Source organism: Gracilinanus agilis, chromosome 6, assembly GCF_016433145.1.
Source record: "Gracilinanus agilis isolate LMUSP501 chromosome 6, AgileGrace, whole genome shotgun sequence".
In the NCBI taxonomy this organism is placed as follows: Eukaryota; Metazoa; Chordata; class Mammalia; order Didelphimorphia; family Didelphidae; genus Gracilinanus; species Gracilinanus agilis.
Window position 1 is genome coordinate 1,640,306 of NC_058135.1, and position 25,678 is coordinate 1,665,983.

The window sequence follows — 25,678 nt, forward strand, 5'->3', positions numbered from 1 at the left end:
TCCTTCCTTCCTTCCTTCCTTCCTTCCTTCCTTCCTTCCTTCATCTCCCCCCCTCCAGAAGTTGTTCTTTTTAAAGCCACCTGCCTTTGCTCCCTCCCTCACATTCTTTTGGGGGAATGAATGGGTCTCTTGGACTCATCCAGGCTAAAAGTGCAGCAGCTACATTGGGGCACAGCCCTAAGCAGCTTGGCGTGGGAGCTTTGCCTCTTGTGAGCTCCTCCTCCCCTGCCCACTGCCCCCTCCTCTCCCCACCCCGGCTGGTGCCTTCCAGGCAGCATAGGTGACCAGGCCGCTGTGCTGGTTTCTGACAAAGATGGACTAACACTGATGGCCAAGAGGAATCTCTAAGGCAGTGCTGCAATGACACCAAAGAGAGAAAGCATGTCCGATTTTTTTTACCTCCTCTGTTTTGGACTTGACTATAAATACAATTCACAAGAACCTAAAAAAGGGTAGGTTTTATGGCCAGTGTTTGGGTTGTAAGATAATGTACAGTATGATGAATACTTTAATAGGGTAATATATGAAGGATTCACAGTTTCATCAGCATGGAAACTCCTTCCACCATTGTAGATTGCACCTCATTGAAGATTTAGTAGAAAAAGTCATAGGAAGTTGCCTGGGGTCATATAGTAGGTATCAAAGGGAGGATTTGAACCCAGGTATTCCTGTATCCAAGCCCAGCACCTGAACCCCCGTGCTGCTGCTGCCCCGTTTCTCTTATGTTTTGAACCTCTTAGAATGTTTTCAGAATTCAAGGAACATTCTAAGAAGGCACAAAAACTTTTTTTGTTTTTTTGTTTCATTCTTTTAGAAGACCTTTGGCGACCACATGCTGGACACACATTTGGGTGCCATTTAAACAGAACTAAAAGAGGAGGGAAGAAAGCTGTCCCTAGACAGAATGACAATAACAACTACCATCCACATTCATGTAGTGCTTTAAGGTGTGCAAAGTGCTTTACGAATATTATTCTGTTTGAACCTCCCAACAAGTCTGGGAGGTGAGTCTTGTTATATCCCCACTTTACAGATGAGGCAATTGAGGCTGCGGGTCATGCAGAGGGGGTGAAGGTTGGATTTGAACTCCAGGCTCCTGACTCCAGGCCTAGCACCCTATCCCCTGCACCACCTTGCTGCTAAATGGGAGAAGCACCTTACACATGTGGCAGCGGATCAGAAGACCTAGAGAGCTGGGTTCAAAAGCCCTGCTCTAATACCTAACTCGTAGAGAGGCCAGGGGCCGGTCCTTAAGGCTGAGCGCCTCGCTGTCTTCATGTGTCAAAGGGGACCGATTCCGTTCCCTCTGCACCGCTGCAGAGCCTCGGGCGTGCTGGGCACGATGGCGGGGCAGTGGTGGCCTGGGCGCTCTAGGAGTCGATGTCCGCTCAACGGTGACGCGGGATCCGAGGCGTCCTGATGCTCGTCCCCAGGAAAAGCGGCTTCTGCGTGGGGATGCGGACGGCCTCCCTGGCTTTTCAGGAGCAGCAGCACCCTCCCAGCCCCAAGGGCCCACGATGCCGTCTGCGGCCTCGTCAGAAGCAAGGGAAGCCCAATGAAACTCTTTCCAACGGCCAGGGAAAATTCAGCGTGCACAGAAGCTCTCCTCTAGCGTCTCGTCATGGATTGTGCCCTTCGTCCTCAAACAGCAGAACAGCCTTCGAAAGGGCCGCTCGCCTTTCTCTGGCTGTCCAGCTCTTGCTTGGGCCTCTGCGTGCCACAGTAACCAAACGCTACTGTGGCCATGGCCGGCCGGCTCTTCCCTACGTAGAAAGCTAATAGTGTATTTGAAACATGTCTTCCGTTTTCCCACCGTGTGCGATATTTTGGATGCGTAGAAGCAAGTCCTACTTAATAAACAATTTCTGGGAGTACTGCTAGAATGAGGACAGGGGACTCTGCAATCGTCCTAAGCAAGAGGCTCTCTGACAAAGGGTGCCACCCGTCACGACCCACCAAGAAGGCTCTGCCGCCGTGGTCAGAAATGCTCCCGACCAACAGAACAGCGCTGGGGAACATCCGCTGCTGACCGGCCCTCGGAGCGGCCCACGCCCAAAAGGCAGGAATATTATTAAAACTGTACTTAGTAACCAACATGGCCCCGTTGTATTCTTTGGTAAATAGGTTGTGCCAAAGCCTAGCAAAGGTAACAAAGGTCCTGAGCGAAATTCCTTCTTTCAAATGGATTAAAAGTCTCTTTAATAAGAGATCTGGCAAGTTCTCTAGCCTTGAGCACTTGGCCAATTTAATTAGCTGGTTTTGAAGCGCTTGTTAGCAGAGTGACAATTAGTGGATTTTCTCCATTCACCAGCCGCCACAATGGAAATGCATCTCTAGGAGATCCCGCTGCTGTGACGGAGCCAGCAAGGCTCTTTTCTCGGTTTACAAAGAGAACTCTTCGTGCTGTTCATCTGAGAACCATCTAGAGACTTTCCCATGGAAAAGACAAAGATGACAAAGGCCTCGGGCTGCATTCACCTACCAATGCGCTCCAAGGTTTAAGCGTGTGCGTGCCAGGCCCGCCTCACAAGTGTGCGCCTGCCTGGTGGGCCTCACAATGGCAGGCCCAGGACCTGAGGTCTCGAAGGCCTCTCGTTCCCAGAACACACCAGGCAGGGGAACAAGCGCTAACAATCCCCTCCTTTGTCACTTCAGTGATTAACCTCCTCTCGATACAAAAACCAGACAAAAAGAAGCCCTTCGCTCTGATCTACCCAGGATCTATCCTGGCAAAGAAGCCTCTGTCAGACACTCTCTGGGCCCCTCCATGCACCAGAAGCACAGAGGCATCCCTGGACTCAAATCGGACCAGTTCAGTGCTTTGCTAAATAGCTTTCCAAAGAAAAAAACAAGATCTGCAGTATTTGTTCAACAGATATAAAATCAATACTGCCACTGAAAAATGGTAAATAAGTCAATACTTCAAAGGATGCCATTTATTTTTCTTGGTGAGCGCTCTAAGCAGGTATGGCTGGCACCCCCTGGAATCCCACTTGGATGCCTCCTGCAGCGGGAGGGGACCCTGGGGTGTTTGCTAAGGCTATGCAAGCAGAGCGCCCCTGGGAATGCAGGCCCAGGAAGCCTAACTGAGTTAGAGAGGGAGGCTCATTCCTCAGTGAGCAGCCAGCTGGAGGATGTTTTGGTCACCATCTTCTAAGGGCTGCGATCGGAGTTGATAAGGACCCCTCTAGGGAAATTGTGGTTCCTTGAATTAGTGACATAAGATGTGATGTGCTAAAGGGCTGCCTCAGCGACTAACCCTAGAGTAAGAACACAGGAAAAAGCAGGTCACCCTGAAGATAATAACAGCCCAGAATGGTCTAATTATTCACCCAGGAACCAAGATTCCTGAGCACTTAAATCTTCTTACTGGTCTTGAGAATTGAGAGCTTGCTACACTTTGGGGTTTCTAAGTCATCCTTCAATTATTTATACTATTTCTGGCCTTTCGGTACAGAGGGAGATGAGTAATCTCTCTAAGCGCTATTCATTAAGGAGACAAAGAACGGATCATCTTCTTTAAATTAATCATGAAATGTAGATTCAAAAGTTCCAGCCGACCCTACGCTCCCTAGTTCTCATTTACAGTATGCCCTCCAACGACCCGGGTCCATTGTCTAGGCTTCCCAGGCCGTGTTCTAGTTTTCAGTATCAGCTATCCCTAAAAAACCCAAAAAACATCCCACTATTTTCTCTAAAGGAGAGACTAAAGGTGGAAGGCCTGTTCCTTGTGAAAGGAGTCCCTCTTCGGGGCCCTGGGTTCAGAGCTGACCGGGCTCTCCCCGCCTCCCTAAAGCCAAGCTTCTCCCGAGACCCCCAGCGGGCGACGACGTTATCTGTGTGATTCGGAACCTGCCGTTCTCACATCCTCCGCCTCCTCCTGCAGCTCTGATACGGAGCGGGACAAAAAGGAGTGCTTGCAGGGCTTCCTAACACTCCCTGGGAAGCGCCTCTCTGGCCGGGAGCGCTCCAGCCCACCTACCTCGTCCTTGGATGCGTCCGAGTCCAGCCGCAGGGACAGATACATGACGATGTGAGGGGAGCTTTGGAGGTTCTGCTGCACATCCTGGACCTCGTCCCCCCACAGAAGTTTGACTAAATCGCTAGCCGCTGTCTGGGCCTTCTTCGGCTTGGGCGGAACGGCTTCTTTTGGCCCACAGTTTGCAATTTCAAACGTCAGTTTCACCTGTTAATTAAAATACTATTTAGATTTTTCAGCAGTTGTCGTTTCCATGAACTTGTGTATAATACAGACACGCCTAATAAGGACACGTGATCTTCACACAACACCCCCAGAGCAATGCCACTGATCATCCCGGAGGCAGAAAGAGGGCAAAGGAGCCACAGACTCCCCTCACCATTACTTATCGACTCTCTTTTTTAATAACGAATTTCCACATAAGTTTTCCAAAGTTATATGATTCATGTTGTCTCCCTCCTCTTTTTCCTCCCTCCTCCCAGAGTTGACAAGCAATTTAATCTGGGTTATACATGTATTATCACACAAAACACTTCCATTTATCAACTACCAAGGGTCTCCTTGAAAACTGAAAATCTGTTTTTATCTAGCATATGGTCTAATAAAGGTTAACACGGGGTTTGGATTAGAGCCCAGCTCTCCTACATACTGTCTAAGGAACTCTGGGCAAATCCTTTAACTTCCTCGCCTGTCAAAAAAGAAGGTCCCATCTAGCTCTTTAATTCCATTTCTACTCCATTAGCAAGCTCAATAAGAAAGGAACAGATTAGTTAGGGATAAAAACAAATGAGTAACACATTTGGGAGCTCCAGGCACCCCTCCCAGACAACAGAAATGTAGATCTCTATTAACAAAATATTTGAGAATAATGAAACATTACCATGTTTTCATGAAAACATTGAAAGACTTTGTAACTGGGGTTAACATTACAACCAACCACAATTCCAAAAGGCTCATGATGACATATGCTCTAGACAAAAAGATCATGGACTTTAAGGGTGGGCTTAGGCATTTTTTTTTTTTTTGCACATGGCTAAAGTGGGCATTTAGTCTGCTTGACTCTATGTATTTGTAACAGGCTTTGTTTTTCTTGCTTTCTCAGTGGGTGAGAGAGGTGTGGGTAGGAGGATCTGGAACTGAAAATAATAAAAAAAAAATGACCACCTGAAATACTCTCTTTCTGTACAATCTATACCAGTGATGGTGAACCTTTTAGAGACCAAGTCCCCAAACTGCAACCCTCACACCGCGTATGAGCCGCCCCTTTACCCCAGACAGGGTTGGGAGAAAGCACTCCCATTGGGTTGCTGGGCAGAGGGGTGGAGAATGGGAGAAATGTCCTTGGGCTCGGTGGAGGAGGGGAGGGAAGCAGACCCCTCTGGCACATGTGACACAGGCTCGCCAACACAGGTCTATACTGTGGTACTCAGGAGGGAACAGGACGAAGCACTTGTGTCTTGATCAAGACCCAAGAAAATTCTGTCAGTACTTGGTTTCAATTCCAAGGTAGCAAGATATATTTTTTTTAAGAATGTGGCTTTATTCTAGTAGCTTCCAGAAAATCCCAGTTGTCACAGCCAACCCAAGTATTTAATCTCAAATAAAAAAGAAAATAAAACTAGAGAAATGAAATCTACATTCAGGCATCAAACAAAGCAGTTTGGTTAATATTTCTGAGAAGAGTAAAATCTGTGTGTGTGTGTAAGAGAAAAGCATTTAAATAATGCTTTATGGTTTGCCTGATGCTTTGCAAAAGTGATCTCATTTTACCCTTGCAACAACCTTGGAAGGTAGGTGCTACTGTTCTCATTTTACAGGGGAGGAATGGAGGCAGGACAGCGTAAGTGGCTTGCCCATAGCTGTACAGCCAGGAAGTATCTGAGACCACATTTGAACTTGGGTCTTTCTGACTCCTTTGTGATGTGAGATTGGCTGAGTCAAAGTCTAGCTCTTTCATATTCCCTCCATACTCCAGCCTCATGGCTTCCTTAACTTCCTTCAAGGCTTCTGTGAAATGCCATCTTGTATTTTATTCTCCTCCAGATAACTTTATGTTGTTCCCCCCCTTCAGTTAGTGCAAGCTTCTTGAGGGCAGGGGCTCTTTTCTTCCTTTGAGTCTCCAATGCCCAGCAGAGTACCTGGCAGACAGCAGGAACTGAATGAATGAATATATGAATGAAGGGTTGCATTTCTATACTTCTTGCATACTCTACGGTAGGGCGTGGAAGCTGCAAACTGAAAAAATAATTTAGTCCTTGATTACCATCCACCTGAAACCTTCAGCGATGCTGCGATACACAGCTCCGGCACTGGCCCAGGATTCAGTAATTATTCATTACTTGAGGACTGATAACACAGGGCTCTGCCTGGGGTTCAAGAACTTAAAACAAATTTTCTCTGTAGCCTTATTTGGATAGAAATACTTAAATGGATGCAAATGGGTGAATTGAATTCCGATGATCATCCCTTAGTAGAAATGGAGTAGCCCTCACAGTCATTGAAAAGACTGGGAAAAGCAGTACCTGGGTAAAATTTCAAAAGTGAAAAAAGGATATGTTTGAATCCAAGATTCAAGTCCACGCTCCAACCGCTGCTGCTGAAGGGGCCAAAGTTGATTGGTTCTATGAAGACATATGATATCTAAAACACCACCACATGGCAAAAAATTGGAAAATGGGGAGATGTCCTTCAATTGGGGAATGGCTGAACAAATTGTGGGAATACTATTGTGCTCAAAGGAATAACAAACTGGAGGAATTCCATGTGAACTGGAAAGACCTCCAGGAAGTGATGCAGAGTGAAAGGAGCAGAGCCAGGAGAACATTGTACACAGAGATGGATACACTGTGGTAAAATCAAATGTAATGGACTTCTCTACTAGCAGCAATGCAATGACCCAGGACAATTCTGAGAGACTTATGAGAAAGAAAACTAGCCACATTCAGAGGAAGAACTGTGGGAGCAGAAACACAGAAGAAAAACAACTGCTTGATCACATGGGTTGATGGGGACATGATAGGGGATGTAGACTCTAAACGATCACCCTAGTGTAACTATCAATAATATGGAAATAAGTCTTGATCAATGACACATGTAAAACCCAGTGGAATTGTGTGTTGGCTATGGGGGGAGGGGGTTGGAGGGAAGGGAAAGAACATGGATCATGTAACCATGGAAAAACACCCTAAATTAATTAATTGAATGAAATTTGTCAATTAAAAAATAAAAATAACACCACAAAAAGGCCATCACATTGGTCATAGGGGATTGGAATGCTAAAACAGGAAATCAAAAGATAAGTGGAATAACAGGCAAATACAGTCTTGGAGTATTAAACAAAGCAGGGCAGAAGCAGTAGAAATTTTGTTTGTTTGTTTGTTTTTTTGACAAGATAACTTGCTAGTCATAGCAAACACTTTTCCAACAACCCAAAAAGTGATTCTACAGGTGGACATCACCAGATGGTCAATATCGAAATCAGATTGACTACATACTTTGTAGTCAGAGGTGGAGAAGCTCTATACAATCAGTTAAAACAGAATCTGGGGGTAGATGGGGAACTAGGTGACTCAGAGGACTGAGAGGTCCTGGGTTCAAATATGGCCTCAGATACTTCCTCGCTGGATGAACCTGGGCAAGTCGCTTAACCCCCACTGCCTAGTCCTTATCCCTCTTCTGCCTTGGAACCAGTACACAGTATTGATTCTAAGATGGAAGGTAAAGGCTTAAAAAAAAAAACAAAACAACAAAAACAAAAACCAAAACCTGAAATCAAAGAATCAGAAATCAGAGAATCAGAAGAAATCAAAGAATCAGAAAAAAATCAGAAATCAATGAAAGTAGGGAAAACCATCAAAGCATACAGGTGTGGCCTAAATAACATCTTTTATGAATATGAAGTGAAGGAGATGTATAGACTAAAGGGTTTAGATGCTGTAGATAGAGTGCCTAAAGATCTATGGATGGAGGTTCACAATATTGTAAAGGAGGCAGGAACAAAAGTCATCCCAAAGAAAAAGAAGAGCAAGAAAGCAAAATGGTGGTCTGGTGAGACTTTACAAAGAGCTGAGGAAAGAAGGAAAGATCTACCCAACCAAAGGGAGAACTGCAGAGAATAAGACGAAGACGTGTCTATGTCTCTTCACTCAGTCTCATTCTGGGATCAGAACCTTGTGTACTTATCTCAATTTAAAATCAGAGCTATAGAAGGGATGTTGGAAGTCTCCCTAGGCCAAAATTCCATAGTAGAGAGGAGGAAACTAAGATCTAGAGAAAGAAATTAGTTTGCTGAAGGTCATACTGGTAGGAAGGAGCAAAGCAGATCCTAATGAAGATGGGCCCTTGACTATTCCCCTACAGATAAATGGTGAGAATATATGAAAAGGCAGTTTTGAAAAAGAAAGAAATCCAAACAATCAACAACCATGGGAATAATATTCCAAATCACAAATAATGAGACAAATTAAGGCAATCTGAGGTTCCTCCTTGTACCCATCAGATTGACAAAGATCACACACCACACACACACACACACACACACACACACACACACACACACACACACACAAAACACAAAAGGACAAATGTTGAGGGTTTCTGGGAAAAGAGGGGTAGAACCATGAGTCAGTCAGTCCATCTGGAAAGCAATTTGTTTCTTTGTCCTCAAAAGTCACAAAACTGCCTATTTTTGACTCATGCTACTAGTCTATACCTTAAAGAGATCAAAGAAAATGATCCAAATGTTTATAGAAGCTCTTTTTGTAGTGGCAAAGAATTGCAAATGAAGGGGGTGCTTTTAATTTCTTTGAACAAATTATATGGTAAGGGAATATGAGGGCATGTTAATGTGTCAAAAGAAATGATGGAAGGGATGGTGATTTTAGAGAAACCCGGGGTGAACTGATGCAGAAAGCAGGAGCAGAGAACAGAGGAGAATTCATACAAGACCAACGTGACTATGATTACAAACAACTGAAAGACTTAAAGCTCGGATGTGTGCGATGCCTAAGCCATGTCTCCGGGGGCCCCGTGCTATCCGCCTCCTGACAAGACGTAGTGACAGACTGGAGACGCAGAAAGAGACCTGCGTTCTGGGACACAACGACGGAAGGGGTTTATTTTGACTACACATACTTGCCACAAGGATTCTGTGTTTCTTCTTTCTTATCAGCAGGGAGGTGAGAGAGCAGGGCGGAGGAGCAGGGATACGGAAAATGAGTAGGAAAAAGAAGGAAGGCCGGAAGGAATCACAGTCAAGTAGGACATCTTTAAAAGTTACATGCTGAATTCATTAGGTGTCTAAGAAGAAAACTAAGGTGGACAAGACAGAGATACGAGCTTTCCTATAGAATCCTTTTCTGCTCACAAGCGCACATTTCATTTGGGGTTTGTTAGGTTCAGAATGAAAAAATCAGTATGGGAAAAAGGGCACTCTGCTACACTAGGAGCACGAGGGGCCAACTAGGATTTCTTAGAGCTCAGGGACAGGAGGGTGACAAGAGGAGGAGAGAGAGGAAAAAGCTAACTGGGGGAAGAGCTCCAGGGGTCAGTGGCAGAAAGGAGTCACAGCGCCGAGATCTCTGAACTTGGAACGCCCGACCTGGGCATTCCTGTCCCAGGCTCTTTACTCAGTCTTTCGGGTCCAAAATCAGATTGGGGGCGGGCACGGGGGTACCTGGGGACAGATTTGGCAAAGGGTTGCCTGAGGATGGAAGGCGCTGTGACTGGGGGCGGAAACTCTAAAGAAGAGAAACAGTATGTTAGGCATTGTCAGAGGCCACAGGAACAAGAGGAAAGGCCCGAGGGCTTCTGCGGGTCCAGGGGACATCCCTAACCAAACGGGTCACAGAAAGGCCACGATAAGGTCCTTGATTCCAATCCTGGAGAAGGGAAGGGCCTCCCTGGCTGGTAAGTGTAAGAGCTCTGTGGGCCCCCAACCCACACCTACGTAAGAGAGCTCTGGGATCTGGGCAGGCTACCTTTTTTTTGTTTGTTTGGAAAAGTTAAAAATGCCTTAGTTTTTTTTCACTGCTGGTCCCACCACCACAATGCCCAGGGTGATAGCCCTGATGGGATGAAAAGATAAAAGGTGGGTAGGACAGAGAAGAGGCCTCAGCAACGTCTGTCTAACTGACTCTACATTGCACAAATCAATCACTAGCTGCCCTTTCTGGGAACTCAGCTACGAGGGTCCTGAACTGGAAGGCTTTTCTGTTAGGCGGCAGTAAGCTTCCTGGCCGTGGGTGGTCTGGGACGACACGGCGGCTCGTGGCTCTCTCTCCGGCCAAAATGCCGCCCTCTTCTGATGAGGCCGTAGCAGCTTCTGAGAGCTACACCAGAGCCATAACCACCACCGTGAGGACTCGGCAGGTTCTTCTGAGAAAGCCCATTTTACAGAGGCCTTCCCCAGGCCCAGATGGAGGCCGGCCCCCTGCCTGCCGCCTGCCTCCCTGAGGAGGGAGCTCCATGTCCTCAGTACCTGCTGCGGGAGACCCTCCCTGCTTCTTCAGGAACTGAGCACAGCTGCCTTGAACAAACTCCTCATTTATACCTGGAAGGCCCTCTAGACACTGCTTTGTTCTGTTTGGTCCGGTCTGGTCTGGCTTCCCCTTGCCACAACTGCTTACCGGGATGTGGGCAGGCCCTGTTGGTGGCCAGCATGAGGAGGTCATCACCTCCTTTCCCCTAGGGTTATGGAGTCCCCAAGAGCCAAAACAGTCAGCTGGAGAGGATGTAGGGACCCTCGAAAGTTAACTAAACGTGACCCCACAACTCATCAGCCGGCCTACACGCGGCCTACACGCAGCAGAAGAAAGAGAAAAGTACAGAAGTAGAAAATCCGCATGCAGCTGGAACTCTGCCCACCAAAGCACCTGAAGAATAGAATGACAAAAGAGTCCTTAAAGAAATAGGTAGATCTGAACAACTGGGAGGGATACCGTTGTGGCTGGGCTGGGCCAGTGTAGTAAAAATGATCCGACAGCCAAGTTAATTTGCCCATTCAGTGCCCTTCGGTATCGAATGCAACTATAGACAGGGGAAGAGTTCACGGGACAGAGAGGGTCTTAGAAGATAAAATGAACAACTGGATTACGTAAGATTGAAAAGCCTTTCCACAAACAGAATGAACACAACCAAAAGGACAAGGTTATATAAATGACAGTTAACTGGGGAAAAAATCTTTACAGCAAGTTTCTCCAAAAAAGGTCCACTATCCAGGTTATCTAAGGATCTGCGTCATTCCTCAGGTGAAAAGTGTTCCAAATCGCTAATAATTAAAAAAGGGCAAATGAAAACAACTCTCATGCTCGGCAAAACTGACCTCCCCCCAGATAAAGAAAATGACAGTTTCTAGAAGAGTTGTGGGAAAGGGTCAGTGAGGTGCTATCGTGGATGGAGAGCCAGGCCTAGACTTAGGAAGACGCCTTTTCTGGAGTTCCAATTTGGTCTCAAACACTTACTGGCTGGGCAACTCATTTCACCCTGTTTGCCTCCATTTTCTTATCCATAAAATAGGCTGGAAAAGGAAATGGCAAACCACTCCAGTATCTTTGCCACGAAAATCCCTTAACTGGCTCAAGAAGAGTCAGACGTGACCAAAACAAACAAACAAGAACACAGGGAAGCTGCAAAGTGGTGGAAGGCTTCTCAAAAGCAATTTGGACGTAGGGCCCCAAAGCCATTACACTGTGCACACTCTGCCTCGGGGATAGTGCTGCTGGGCCTAACACAAGGAGGCGGAGGGAGGAGGAGAAGGACCCCACGTACCAAATAGTTACGTTTTTTCTGTAGTGGCGAGGAACAGAGCAGGCCCCGCACCCTCTGCGCTAGGCTTCCGGACCACTTGGGGTACCGTCCTTTCTCCTTCCTTTCTTCTTTCTGCGGCTCCTGAACTGGGCAAGGACACCCCACCTCCCGCATGCCTGCCCACTATGATTCCAGATGCCCTCCGGGCAGCCATGAGGCTGCCTGGCAGAGAGCCGGCATCACCCGGCCATGGGCAGGCAGGAGCCGCCCTATTCCCTGCGCTGCCCCTCCTGTTCGGCACACCACCTCCTGCTCTCTCTCTCAGGTTCTGGCTCCCCCGGGGTGGTTGGCTTCGGCTGACCCTAAGTCTGTCTGGAAATAGGAACCTCCTGGACAGAAACACATCCCCTCCTTGCTCATCTGTTATTCTTGGTTGTAATTCTTTATCTTTTGCTCTCTTGAATATCCCACGTCTGCTCTCCTCTCCTTTCAGTGGTAGCTGCCAAGGCTTGTACGGCTGTGGCTTTGGTGGCTTGCTCCCTCTCCTCTCCGCTCATTACGCCCACTGTAATGGGGGTAATTTGAGGAAAGGTGTGTGGTATAAGGGAATTTGAAAGGCGGTTGTCAGAGACTTGCTAGGTAGGTAATCTAGGTTACAGGTAGGCTGGGATTAAGGAGATTCAGGATATAATAGGGCTGAAGTCAGGAGTATAACACAGAAGGGAACAGAGATCTTCAGGGAGAGGAGAAATTAAACTAAACAGACAAACAGCAGGCTTTACAGACTGGGACTTAGACTCAAACACAGGCTGAGGGAAATAGACTAGACTGAAATTAACAACAGGCTTAGTTAATTTCACAGGAAGGGACTTGTTTTGCAGTTACACCTTCCTCCAAGATGGATACCCGGCTTCCCTTCAAGCCCAGAGTATGTTGGTTCTTTCCCTCTTCTTCCCTCTCTTGATAACTAACAGACAAATTATACTAATAGGTCTGTTGAAACACAAAAGGGTTTATTATTTTTAAAGGATGATTTGTCAGGAAAGTGGATTGAGGAAGCCCTAACAGTTGTCTCAGGAACCTCAGGTGGGGGAAGGGAGGCAGAGATGGAGTCTGAGTAAGGACCAGCCTTAACTCAACTTACAAAATAAATGATGACTGACTAGTTTCTTTATATCTAATACTGTCAAATATCAATTAACCCTTCACAGATTTTGAACTCCTCTCTAATTACTCTCCTTATTAACTTCACAGACATATAAGGTAAGGGAGGGAAGGTAGGAAATAATATTGGGAAGGAAGATATAAAGGGTTTATCCAAAATAACAGTTTCTTAAATAAATATATCAAAGCTAGGCTAAATTTCAATACTACAGATAGGTAAGGAGGCAGCTCAGTTGGTTACACAACCTCTCTCCACGGGAGACTCAAACCAACTGCCTCTTCCTCAAGATTCCAAACCCCTAACTGCTTTTCAGAACTCAGCCAAAGCTTAAAAAAACTATATGACCCCCTCTCTCTGTACTACACCACCTAGATGATTCCAGTCTCCAGCGTTTTCTCCCAGGCACCTACTTGCCTCCACAACCCCTCTTCACCCCGCCACCACCCTATATAGAGATGGGATCCCATCCCTTTGGGCTCCAACATGCCCAACAAGCCTTTCCACCCCTCTGAATGGCCCTGCCGCACCCCACGATTCAGACGGCCGGCATGCGTGCCACCGTGCTCCCTACGTGGTCTGTGCACGCACACCGCCGTGCATCTCTTCTCTTTCTCTCATCAGTCTGAAATGCCACTTTCCTGATCCAGTGGTGTGCTTAGACCGCCCAGGACAAACACCATGTTCTCTCCTCCATGAATAAAGGCTTCACGGATCTCCCCAACTGATAATCTTTGTCTCTCCAATATTGTGCTCTAATTTCTGTTTCTCTCATACAATTGGGTATAATTTTTTTTAAACTCTTACCTTCCATCTTAGAATCAGTACTAAGTTTAGGTTCTAAGGCAGAAGGGCGGGAAGGGCTAGGCCATGGGGGTGAAGTGACTTCCCCAGGGTCACACAGCTAGGAAGTGTCTGAGGCCAGATTTGAACCCAGGACCTCCTGTTTCTCAGCCTGATTCTGAAACCACCCAGCCGCCTCTCCAGGTATCTTTTCATATATATTTGAAATATTTTCTGTAGATGGGTCATGCGTTCTCTAGGAGCACTGGAATCTTGCCTTGTCTAAATTCCCTATCTTCCTCTATATTCTTACAGCCCCTAATAAATAGCTGTGGAAATGAATTGTCCAGGTTCATAGATAGCCAAGCACAGGCCAGAATGAAAGATGGACCTTCTAACTCCTGAAAGAGCCTGGAGCTCCTTCCATTGGATAGGCACGTCTCCCTGGAGCTTGTTTTTATTTGATTATAACAACACTTGGGAGACTTTTTAATGCAGTTTCCTATTTAGGTATAAATTGTAGGATGATAGAGATTTAGGAGTCAGAAGACTCCGGTTTCAATCCTGGCTCAGCCTGGGGGATGCTGGAAAAGTCAGCTCCCCTCTCTGATGCCGTTTCCTCCTTTGTAAAATGAGGAGGTTGGACAACAGTCTGAGAGTCTGTGCAGACATTTACACTGACCATCTCCCTCCCAGACAAAGGTCCCTGCCAGCCCAGGACACCCGGCGATTTCCAGATTGGCGTGAGCCGTCTCTCTAGGACAGCCCTTCCCAGGACGCCTGTGGGATTCTGTCTTTCTGGCTGCTTAAAAATACAGGTGAAGGGCTGAACAAATTGTGGTATCTGCTGGTGATGGAATGCTGTTGTGCTCAAAGGAATAATAAACTGGAGGGATTCCATGTGAACTAGAAAGACCTCCAGGAACTGATGCAGAGCAAAAGGAGCAGAGCCAGAAGAACATTGTACACAGAGACCAATACACTGTGGTAAAATAGAATGTAATGGACTTCTGTACCAGCAGCAATGCAATGACACAGGACAATTCTGAGGATCTTATGAGAAAGAACATTATCCACGTCCAGAGAAAGAACTGCAGGAGTGGAAACAGAAGAAAAATAACTGCTTGAACACATGGGCTGAGGCGGACATGATTGAGGATGTAGACTTGAAACTACCACACCAATGCAACTATCAACAATTTGGAAATAGGTCTTGATCAAGGACACATGTAAAAACCAGTGGAAATGTGTGTTGGATATGGTGGGGTGTGAAGGAGAAAGTAAAAGCAAGAATCATATAACCATGGAAAATTTTTCTAAAAAAATAAAATATTTACATCTTAAAAAAAAATACAGGTGAAGGGTCAGAGGAACTTGGGTTTACGGACCCTTTCTTTGTCATGGGGCTCCGCTACAGCAACGTCCCACTATCCACTGGGAAGGATGAGGCGGGGCAGAGCAGCCTTCTCATGCTCACTGAGACCCCGCAGAAAGGGGGCTTTCCAAGGCTCCTGGCCTGGGCCAGGTCACTTCCCTCTGGGATTCCTCCCCACCCCTCTCTTGGAAAAAAGGGGGGGGAGAGCCCCGATCAGATGCCTCCTGAGGTTTCTGAGCTCTCACACTACGGGACTACGACGATCACAGAGAAATCGTGTGCCTGGCACTTTTCTAGTGTAAGCTAAATGCACTTCTTTGGTTTCTCTGAAAGACACATTCTTATTCTGTAGTTCTCCAGCGGACAATGAGTGTGATCCTGGCCCAAAGGCCCTCTAGATAAGCCCCATCGGAGGTCCTCCTGGAGGCCCTCTGGAGGTCTTCCTCCTGGATAACCCTCAGGCCTTCCAGGTTCCCTCTCCCCCGAGAACTGACGCCCCCCGACTTTCCTAACCACAATCCCACCCGGTGATGTGTTTTCTGTCGCTTGTCACCCAGAAAGCACTCCACAAACCATAAGCGCTACGTATGTGCCTGCACCATGAGGGGCTCTGCTGCCAGGAGAATATTGGTCTTTAAGAGGTGGGCACTCGCCTCAGGGGAAATGCTTGTAAGAAAGAATAGAGGTGATCTCTGGCTGAAAAACAGAGACCCCACTGGGCGACTCGGGGCATGTTGTTGGGGCAAGAGAATTCTCTCCACTGGGCCCACCCCTACTGCTCCTTCCTTAAGCGGCTACTGGCAGGGGGAGCGCCGCAGCTCTAGATTTCCAGGGAGAACTGAAGTGGAACGCGGCCCTAACAAGAAAGAAGGGCCCCCTGAAGAGGAGCCATTCCTCCAGAGACAGGCAAAGAGGCCGGGAGGGAGGTCTGGGTTTGCGGAGGCTCTCCCCACCATCGGCCGTGGGAGGGGGCCCTGGGGCCGGAGTTGGGATGGGTCCTAGCACAGGAATGAAGGACGGTGGCTCACTCAGGAGGCAGAGCGCTCGCTGAGGAATCTCCGTTTACTCATCTGAAGAAGTGAAATCATGGCACCAGGGCTCTCGCCTCCCAGCCTTTTTGGGCAGCTCCAAGAAGATAATGCAGGAAGACTGTTCCCCGCATTTCAGAGCACCACGGTCCCTTAGCAGCATCACAGAATGTCTCAGCTACCAACTCCCGGGGCTCTCCAAATCACTTGGGAGGAGGGTTGTTCAGTCTCCTTGCAGCTAAAACTACCGTTTCAACGGGGCAGCTGGGTAGTTCAGTGGATGGAGAGCCAGGCCCTGAGACAGGAGGTCCTGGGTTCAAATCTGGCCTCAGACACTTCCTAGCTGGGTGATCCTGGGCGAGTGACTTCACCCCCATGGCCTAGCCCTTATTTTTAAAATAAAACCAAAAATCAAAAACAACTCTACTGATTTCGCTCACTCCAATCACCATCAGGTACCATTATCAAAGGGGGCGGCTGCAGCTGGGGTCTCAGTTACAGGAATGTTATCGGGAAGAGCGACAGCAACCTTTTGAAATATGCTCACAGACCCAAAGAAGGTCGCCTCCGGGGGAAGTGGGGAAGCTCAGGCAACTGGGAATACGGCCATTCCAATACTATGCAAGTATGAAAACAATAAACACCCAAACAAAATCCTTCAAGGGCAGCCGTGTGGATAGTGTGGAAAAAAGCCAGATCTAGAGATGGAGCGTGCTGGGTTCTAATGCGGCCTCAGGTACTTCCCAGCTGTGTGACCCTGGGCAAGTCACTTAACCTCATTACCTAGCCCTAACTGCTCTCCTGCCTTGGAAGCGTCACACCGTATTGATTCTAAGACAGAAAATAAGGGCTCAAAGAAAGGAGGTCCAAGGACGTGACAGAAAGCCCAAGAAAACCGTAATTAGATGAAAAATTCCGAGCTACGAGTTAAGACAATTTCTACAATTAGAGGGATTTCCTCGTGTCAGAGGAGCACTTAGTACTCGTCTGCGCTCATGACTTTAATGGGGCGTCACGCGATCACCAGAAGGCCCCTCTTGCTTCTAGGACACGTCCAACAAAAAGGAATGTGGAATCCGGGACCTCCCCGACACCCAAGGTCAGACTGAGGGGCCTGCAGAGGGCTTTGGGGCGGCGCTCTGTCCCGAGGAGCCCACAGGAGGAGGGCGGTACCTGCATGGGGCCTGGAACACAAGATAAAACTCTCTCTATGTTCTCCGAGCTCACGTCCGCATCGTTCACAGCCACGAGGGTATCACCTACAAAGAAGAACAGCGGAGAAAATGAGGGAGGCCGCAGCACCCTGGCGCTGGAAACGAGGGAGTTCAGCCCTCCTCATCTCACAGAGAAGCGTGGGGCTCCCAGGCCAGCGAGCTGCTCATTTCGGGGGCCCTCCTCCTCCTCGCCTCAGTCACACACACATGCTCCTGTCCTCCCAGGGACCTCCAGCCCTCGGGCCTTTCCCCGGGCATTCCCTCTGGGAACCACCACCACCCTGGGCCGTCCCCTCCTCAAGTCCCTTTACTGCCTTGCGGCCTTGGATCGCCCCCTCCTGCACCTTCTTTGCTCCCAAGCACCGCTGAACAGAGCCAGAGAAAATCAGAAGACAGGCCCATAGCAAACGGGCGCCGCACAATCTCCAGCCGGGCCCTCACTGCGGTGGGCAGCCCTCCTCTCCCTCCCTCAGGGCCTCCCTTTGCTGCCCTCCGTAGAGGCTCTTCCTCTCCCCCCCCCCAGGCCCCCGCCACCTCCTGGCCTCCTGGCGGAGCTCACCACGGAGGCCTCTGGCCGAGAGCCCTCATCTTCCAGCGCACGCTTCCGACCTGCTGTCCTCCTCCCTCCGCCTTCGGTCTCCTCTTACCCAGCGCACGTCCTCACCACATGTCCCCATTCTCCACAGCCCCCAGCTCTACCCCCGCTGCCTTTCCTCTGGGGGTCTGGCTTCTGACCTCCTCCTCCAAGCCATATTCCTCTCCCCAGTTACCAACGATTCTTTATCGTAGGCCTCTCCACAGCCTCCCACACAGCCGCTCATCACCTTCTCCCCGCCTCCTGTCTCCTGTCTCCCCTCTTCGCCATCGGACCGCCCCTTCTCCGTCTCCTGTGCGGGGGTCCCCAGACTCTGTCCTGGACCCTTCTCTTCCACCCTGGCCCATTGCACTCGGTGATCTCATCCGCTCCCCTGGACGCATGTGTGAAGAGCAACAGGGACCCCCCCCATGTCTGCTGTCAAACGGGGCACGGCACTCCGAGCAACGCCGATCCGTCCTGGCAGAAGGGCCCCACACCGATGACATCAAGATACAGACATTTAAAAGCAACAAGAGGACCCCACACTTTAGATCACCGTCTATTGTCCTTATGTTCTTTTTTTTTTTTTTTAACCCTTGTACTTCGGTGTATTGTCTCATAGATGGAAGATTGTGGTAAGGGTGGGCCATGGGGGTCAAGTGACTTGCCCAGGGTCACACAGCTGGGAAGTGGCTGAGGCCAGATTTGAACCTAGGACCTCCTGTCTCTAGGCCTGACTCTCCATCCACTGAGCTACCCAGCTGCCCCCTATTGTCCTTATGTTCTAAGGTGGATTTTTTTCTTGTAGAAGCTATCTTTAGCTTCCACCCCATATCTTTTTTGATCTCCTCTCCGCACTGGGCCGCTGTACGTGTCTTCCCGAAAGCACCGGGAGCGCCGAGCAGGTGCAGGGCTTCCGAGGGGTGCAGGGTCGGCTGCTCCTTGGTCAGGATCTTTCTCCCCAAGCATGAGCGGTCCTGCCCGTCTGCATCATGGAGGGACAAAAAGAGCCCGAGGGCGGCTGAGCAGGGAGGAAGCTGCTGGCAAGAACACGGGCTTCTATTCAGTGCTTAAGGGCAGTTTTTACACTTCTGTGTTCACAAGACTTCATCAGGATATGTATTCTAATAACAAGTTCTTGTATTCACTCATTCACCAAACAGTTACTATCTGAAGCTGGGACGGGCCTTGCAGAACGCTTCCACTCTTCGTCTCCAGCTCTCCTTCCTTATAAAGCCTGGGGGCTCTGTGTGGCTCTCTCACCCCACTTCCTCCTGCGCCCTCAGTAGACCTCCCTTCTCCCTGACCTTCCATGTCTCCCTGGACACGGGCTCCCTCCCCGACGTCCTCAAACACCCTCACTCCCGGCCCCCCAAACCTGGAGATCCCCCGCTATGCCTCGAGCTAGCTTTCCTGTTTCTCTGGGGACCCCCTAGAAAAGGTGCATGCCTCTGGGGCCTCCCCTTCCTTTGCTTCCCCATAACTTTTCCCTCCACCGTCCCTGTCTGGGAAACCTCCTCGGTGCTTGTGCCCGTAACCACTCTTGCAGTGACCCAGCAGGGAAAACCAGCGCTTGGTTAGCGCCCCAGTGCCGGCCGGTGCTGAAGGGGTCCTCGCCACAATGGCGGCAGGAGGGCGACAGAAATCACCCACCCATCGGCACTGCGTGCACAGGTACGGCCCCTCCTCTCCGGAGCTCCAGGCCCGCACATCCTCACTGCTACACGTACGCCCTGAGCACATCTTACACGTCTGGCACGCGCCGTCTCTCCCAGAATTCCCCGTTTCTGTGGAAGGTGCCTCCATCTCCAAGGCTCCCGGCTCCACTGCTCCGACCTCGCCCTGGAGGGCTGCGTCTTGCTGTTTCTCCCCTTAGAGCACCTCCGGTGGCAGGCCCCATCTCTCTGCTCCCGCAGCTACCATCTTGGTTCAGGACCTCCTGGCCTCTCAGCTGCATCCCCAGGACGGCCTCTTCCTGCCTCCCCCTTCACACTGCTGACAAAATAATCTTCCTTAAGTGACTCTCCAAACCAGTCCATGCCAGTGGCTTTCCATTTACTGCCTCAAGGAACCACGCAGAGCCTTTCATCTTTGCCTTCTCGCTTCGTACAGTGCCTGGTACACAGAAGGGTCTTAATAAAGTGTGCCTATAGGATTAATACCGCCATGTTTGCTTGGGGCAACCTGTCAGTTGCCCTGGCTGGAATGTTGACCGTGGCATGAGCCACAGGGCAAGCACCAATTGCCAGTTGGACCCAGGGTATATAAAGCCCTGGAGACCCCGGGCTGGGTTCTGTTCTTTTCCCTACTTCTCTTCTCTCTGTCACTTCTACCCCTTGGGGATCCAGGGTGGTCGGGAGGAGGAATGTGGGATCTCAGTTTCCTAGGCTAGGCAGGTTAGGAGAACTTTGCGGACCCAATAGGAACATCAATTAGATATACCCTATCAAGAGGTTGCTCTATATTACCATCAAGAGATCACTTGTTTCTGTCCCAGGGCTGGTCCCTTGGGACAGATGAAGATCCTAGCAAGGAAGTTCATCATCATTCTGAACTTAGATCAAGAAGGCAGTACTAGACTAGATTCATAGGTCTCCTGACCCACTCTCCAAACCCTTTCCCCTAATCAACTTTTCAAATAAAACCTTAGTTTACTAGTGACTCCTACCTTCAACTTAGATCTCAGTAGACTGTTGTTCAAGATTCTAGGAGGGAGGCAGAGTAATTCCATTACTGTTAGACAGGAAGCACCGCACTTCCCTTCCTGTCTAATCTCACTGTCAACCAATAGGAGTTACTTGCTCAGCCAGGTTAGAGGCTGAAGGGAAATCTTCTTAAAGGGGTTTTATCCCTTGCCCAGGGAAATTACATCAATCCCTTAGCTGGCTTAGGCACCGGGTGCTTGTCATTCCTACATCCAGCACCATCAGTAAACAGCTTGAGATTAAGCCACACTAGCTTCCTGACTGCCTACAGCTTTACCAACCTCCATAACCGATCCACTCCCTTACCCTCATTACAAGTGCCAGGCCTGGGGTCAGGAAGACCTGAGTTCAAATCTACCCTCAGGCGCTTCCTGGCTGTATGACTCTGGGTGAGTCACTCAACCTGTCTGCCTCTGTTTCCCCATCTGTCAAACAAGCTGGAGAAAGAAATGGTAAACCATACCCAAATAGGTTCACGAGGAGTCAGACACAACCCAAAACACCTCAACAACCACAAATTCCTTCATTTATTCCACATGCACTTATTAAGCCCTTCCTCTGTGTAGCCTGGGGCAGGCACAAGGCTGTCTCTTGGAGTTCTACCCAGGGCAAGTCCGTGGTTCTGTGGCCTAGACCCAAACCACGACCTGGACCTCGGGAAGTTAAAGAGGCAGTGATCATACCATCTTCAACAATGGATCATTAATGTCCTCTGAAAGTCTGCGGCTCTGCCCCAGGGCACCTGAGGAAGTGTCTCCCCACAGAGCTTAGCTGCAGAACCCAAGACAGCACAGACCCGAACCCTACGAGACCGAGGGGTTCTCTCTAGCGTTGCAGAGCTGCTGGCTCTATCACAAAGCTGTAGAGCTGGAAGGAGACAATAAGAAAAGACTTATGAAAAAGTAGACTGCTGGGGGGCCAGGAAAATCCAGGACACAAACCCCAAAGAAGAGAATAATTGCCAACCCTCTGTAAGGAAGGCCTCCAGGAAAAAAAGCAGCCCGGCCACGGGGCCAATGAGCCCGCCCAGAGAGCCGGAGCAAGAGGCCCAGAGAGGCCTCTAAAGGGCTGAGAGCCTTAGAGGCAGGAAGCAGGAAGGAGACACGAGCATTAGAAAACTGGAGTGTGCGCTGCCAGGCGAGGTAACGGTTCCGAGAGCGTCCTCAGAAACAACTCTAGCGTAGCCCGGGAGAAGGCCAAAATGGACACGTGGCCGAAGTTTCCTCTCGTCCCTCTCGGAGTAGCTATGGGGAAAGTCCACCAGAGCACGCAGAAAAGAAACAGGAGCCCGGAACGATGGCGAGCACCCTCTCAGAGACTTTAGATGCGGGTCTCCTTCTCGCCAGACTCCAAGGCCCAGCCAGCCTACCGAACGCCTCGCCTCGGTCCCTATGGTCGGGCAGCGCGGGCAGCGCGGCTTCTGCCGGACGCCTGGGTGGGAGCCCTTCTCCGACACGGAGGCGGGGGGGCTTTTCTCCTCCAGAGAAGCACTCTGAAAGACGAACGCCGCTGCTCCAGAGTGCATGAAATCAGGCCGAGAGCGCGTGTTCTCTCCCGAGCAGACGGCGTCTAGGGACGTATTTCTAGTCACAAACTTCACCTTTTCTGTCACCGGCCCGGGGCAGACTTGAACTTTTCCTGCCCCCGAGGGGGCCCGGCTTTTTATGCGGCAGCTCTGGTAGGCCAAGAAAGGGGAATGTCCAGACTCAGAGGAAGTAGATGACTCCCCACGTAACACGCACGCACAAGGTGTACACGGCCCGTACGCCTACATGCGCTTACATATAGGGATCCACGCATGTACATTTACAGGTGTGGTGACACACACAGACACGGAGGGTGGCCGATGCCCAGTACTGTGCCTCGTCAGGCTGTGGCGGCGGCCCTGGGTTCTTAGAGCCTTCCCCAGAGGAGCTGGACTCTGGGCTCCCAGCATGCTAACAGACCCTTTGGGGTTGCCTGAGGCCCAGCCCGGAAAAGTCCAGAACAGTTTACAAAGCAGAAGGCTAGCTACCCCCAACTGGTGACAAAATCTGGCCGCCCCGAGGCCTGGAGAATCACGCCCCAAGGCACGGAGGGCTTGGGCAGAACGGGAGAGAAACATAGGTCTTCTGAGTTACTGGTGCACGGAAACAGCCGTGCTTCGCCCTCTCTGTGCCACACGTGCCCAGGGGATCGTGCCTGGGTTTTTATTTAGAAGCCTGACCTGATCTGAGGGCCTTTCCCCCCTGGGCCATTCTCCTGGAGCTCCCTGGTCCTGACGCACAGAAATAGTCATGCACGTGGGGATGCAGGCTGCCAGGAGCTCCAGGCCGGCCACACTGCTCAGCACGTGCAGTGAGGAAGACTTACCGATGAACACCTGCCCACTCTTCATGGCTGGGCTGCCAGGAAGTAAGCCGTGCACTACAAGCCTCTCTCCACCGTTGCCTTCGGTTCTTTTCCTCCATTTAGACTGGTGAATAATTCCCAATAACACTTCCAGAAGCTTGAGATGCTCTTTTGCTTTCATGACTGTTGCATTTTTGGGGTTTACAAAGACAGATACATCCTTGTACCGCTGCTGGAGGATGACACCCATCTTCTGGGTGGGTTGATGCTTCAGAATCGATACCGGTCCGTTGCTATTTTTTTTATGGTGACGCTTTGGCAAAAGTCTTCGACTTTTCAAAATTTTGGAAAACTTCTTGAGTCTGGGTTCACATTTTTTTCCTTCTCTGAGATAATCCTCATCAAAAATGATTTCGTTTTCACTGAACCTGACATGGTTCACAGCTGGAGTTTCTGGAAGGAGACTTTCTTCTTCACTGTCACTCAGCTCTAGGTAAAAGAGCTCCCCATTTTTCTGCATGCTGTCTGACCATTCAGTCTCAAGGTCACTGTGAAAAAGAAGAAAAGATTATACCTGGAGAGCAGCCGAGATCAAGGGGTGCAACTTTTCTAGGTTTTGTCTCAGAATCTTTAAGATTCCTCTGTCCCCTCGAATTCTAATTTATTATGAGCATATACATATCCCTGCGACAATCCTGGTTTTGAGTAGTCCATGGAACAATTTAATTTAACAATGAGCATAAAGAAATGGGTTTTATTTATGAGATGGCAAGGTGATGCTGTGAGCTTAGAACCTGGAAGACCTGAGATTGAATCTTGCCTCAGCCTCAGTTTCCTCATCTGTAAAATGGGGACAATAATGGCACCTACCTATCGGGTTGCTTGTGAGGGTCAAATTAGATAATACGTGTAAAGCACTTTGCAAACATTTTTTTAAATTACATTATATAAATTCTCTCTAAGCCTCAGTTTCCTCATCCATAAAATGTGGTGGCTGAACTAAATGACTTCTAATGTCCCTTCCAACTTTAAATCTATGGTTCTATAAGCCAGTTTGCATTCACAAGAACAAGGCCTATAATCTGTTAGACAACTCCCGCAGAGGATGGCAGGAGACAAGTAAACCACACATTTCACAATTCATAATATGATCAAAATTGATTTTAAAAAATGTCACTGCTAGAAATGAAGGGGGAAATACTGATTCTTAAAAAACGGTTCACTTCCATCTTAGAGTCAATAGTGCCCAGGGTCACCAGCTGGGAAGTGTCTGAGGCCACTCTTGAAGCCAAGCCCTCCTGTCTCTAGGTCTGGTTCTCTGTCCACGGAGCCACCTCGCAGTCCCCGAGAATTCCTGATTTTGTAGTGTAGCTGAAGACGCACTCAACCTACCCAAAGCAAAATTTACAAGCTGCTTTTCCTTTAATCAAAACTGATAGGACAAAACCGTCCTGGCAGAGTTCTTTCAGAAACACGAGCTATAATAATATGCTGGCCTGAAATGGTCTGCTCTGCATTCTAATCATTCAACCAGCCGGAAAACATAGCAACTCTACTCAAGCCCAAACAGAAAAGCCAGAAATTTATTTTAAAACTCCGTTAAGGAAATCAGGGAAAGTAGTCGTTGGACCAGTGCAGTTGTCAATGGACCAGGCCTTTTGGATGCAGTAAGAATGCCGAGTTCGAAGCTTCCAAGGCAAAAAATCCTTGTCATTTCCCTTTGCCATCACCAACAAAGCTTTGTTCACAGAATCTCAGAGGTAGGAGGGGAGGCGCAGTGACCACTGGTCTAGACCAGTGATGGGCAAACTTATTAAAGAGGGGCCAAAGGAAAGGAAATGCTCCTCTGTCAGTCTGTTTCTAAGGCAACTCTTTGGAAGTTTCATCATATTGTATCCTACTCGTTGTATTCGTCAGATTAGGAATAATGTCACATGTGGGATAGAACATTTCAACTCCCCCCCCCTTGTGGCCCACGGGGCCGTAGTTTGCCCATCACTGCTCTAGCCTATACTGACCATGATCCCCTTGACAAGAACTCCTCCAGCCTGCGCTGGGGCCCCTCCAGGGAGGCACTGCCAATGTTCCTCTACCCAACACTCCTACTATAGCTCCAATTCTTATATCAAGCCTAACGTTGCAGATCTATAGCTCTTTTCTCATAGTTCTGCCCACCAGGACCAGGCGAAACAAGTCTAGTCCTTTTTTTCCTTCACAGCCTAAAGACCAATCTCCTACTTGGACCCCCAACACTTCTCTCTCCCAGGCTGGCTCAACCCATCCCCAGATGGCATGTAGCTACTGGCCAGCCTGGCTGATTTCTTTGGACGTGCTTCAGTTTATCAACATCTTCCCTAAAATGGAGAGGCTGGGCCAAAACAAAACACTCTAGGTATAGCAGCTAGCATTTATGCAGGGCACCAAGGTCTGCAAAAAGCTTTACAAATGTAATCTAGCTGGACTCTGACAACAACCCCTGGAGGGACATGATGTTGCTATCTTCGTTTTAAAGATGAGGAAACGAGGCTGACAGCAGTTAAGAGACTTGTCCTAGGATGTGTCTAAGGCTGGGTTTGAACACAGGTCTTTCTGACTCCAAGACAAATTGGTCATGATGGAACACACCGGACTAGCACCTCTCTAGTCTAAGATACTCATGGTTTTTTGTTTTTGTTTTTTTGTTTGGCTTAACTATACATGTCGATAATGGAGGTTTTGTTTTTCTTGTTTCTTAATGTAGGAGGAGAGGAGGGAGGAGGGGGAGAAGGAAATTTGTTT

The 25,678-nt window shown here is 49.0% G+C and overlaps 1 protein-coding gene across 1 annotated transcript in view; it reads right to left on the reverse strand.

Annotated features, from left to right (window-relative positions):
* The window catches only part of LOC123251757 (protein inturned-like), an 84,582-nt gene that overhangs the window by 42,008 nt on the left and 16,896 nt on the right, over positions 1–25,678 (reverse strand). Inside the window, exons 2-4 of the mRNA XM_044681048.1 lie at positions 22,922–23,448; positions 17,247–17,332; positions 3,866–4,186 (exon numbers count right to left, since the gene is read on the reverse strand). Coding sequence (XP_044536983.1) covers positions 3,866–4,186; positions 17,247–17,332; positions 22,922–23,448 — 934 coding nt within the window. The remainder of the gene's footprint in view (positions 1–3,865; positions 4,187–17,246; positions 17,333–22,921; positions 23,449–25,678) is intronic.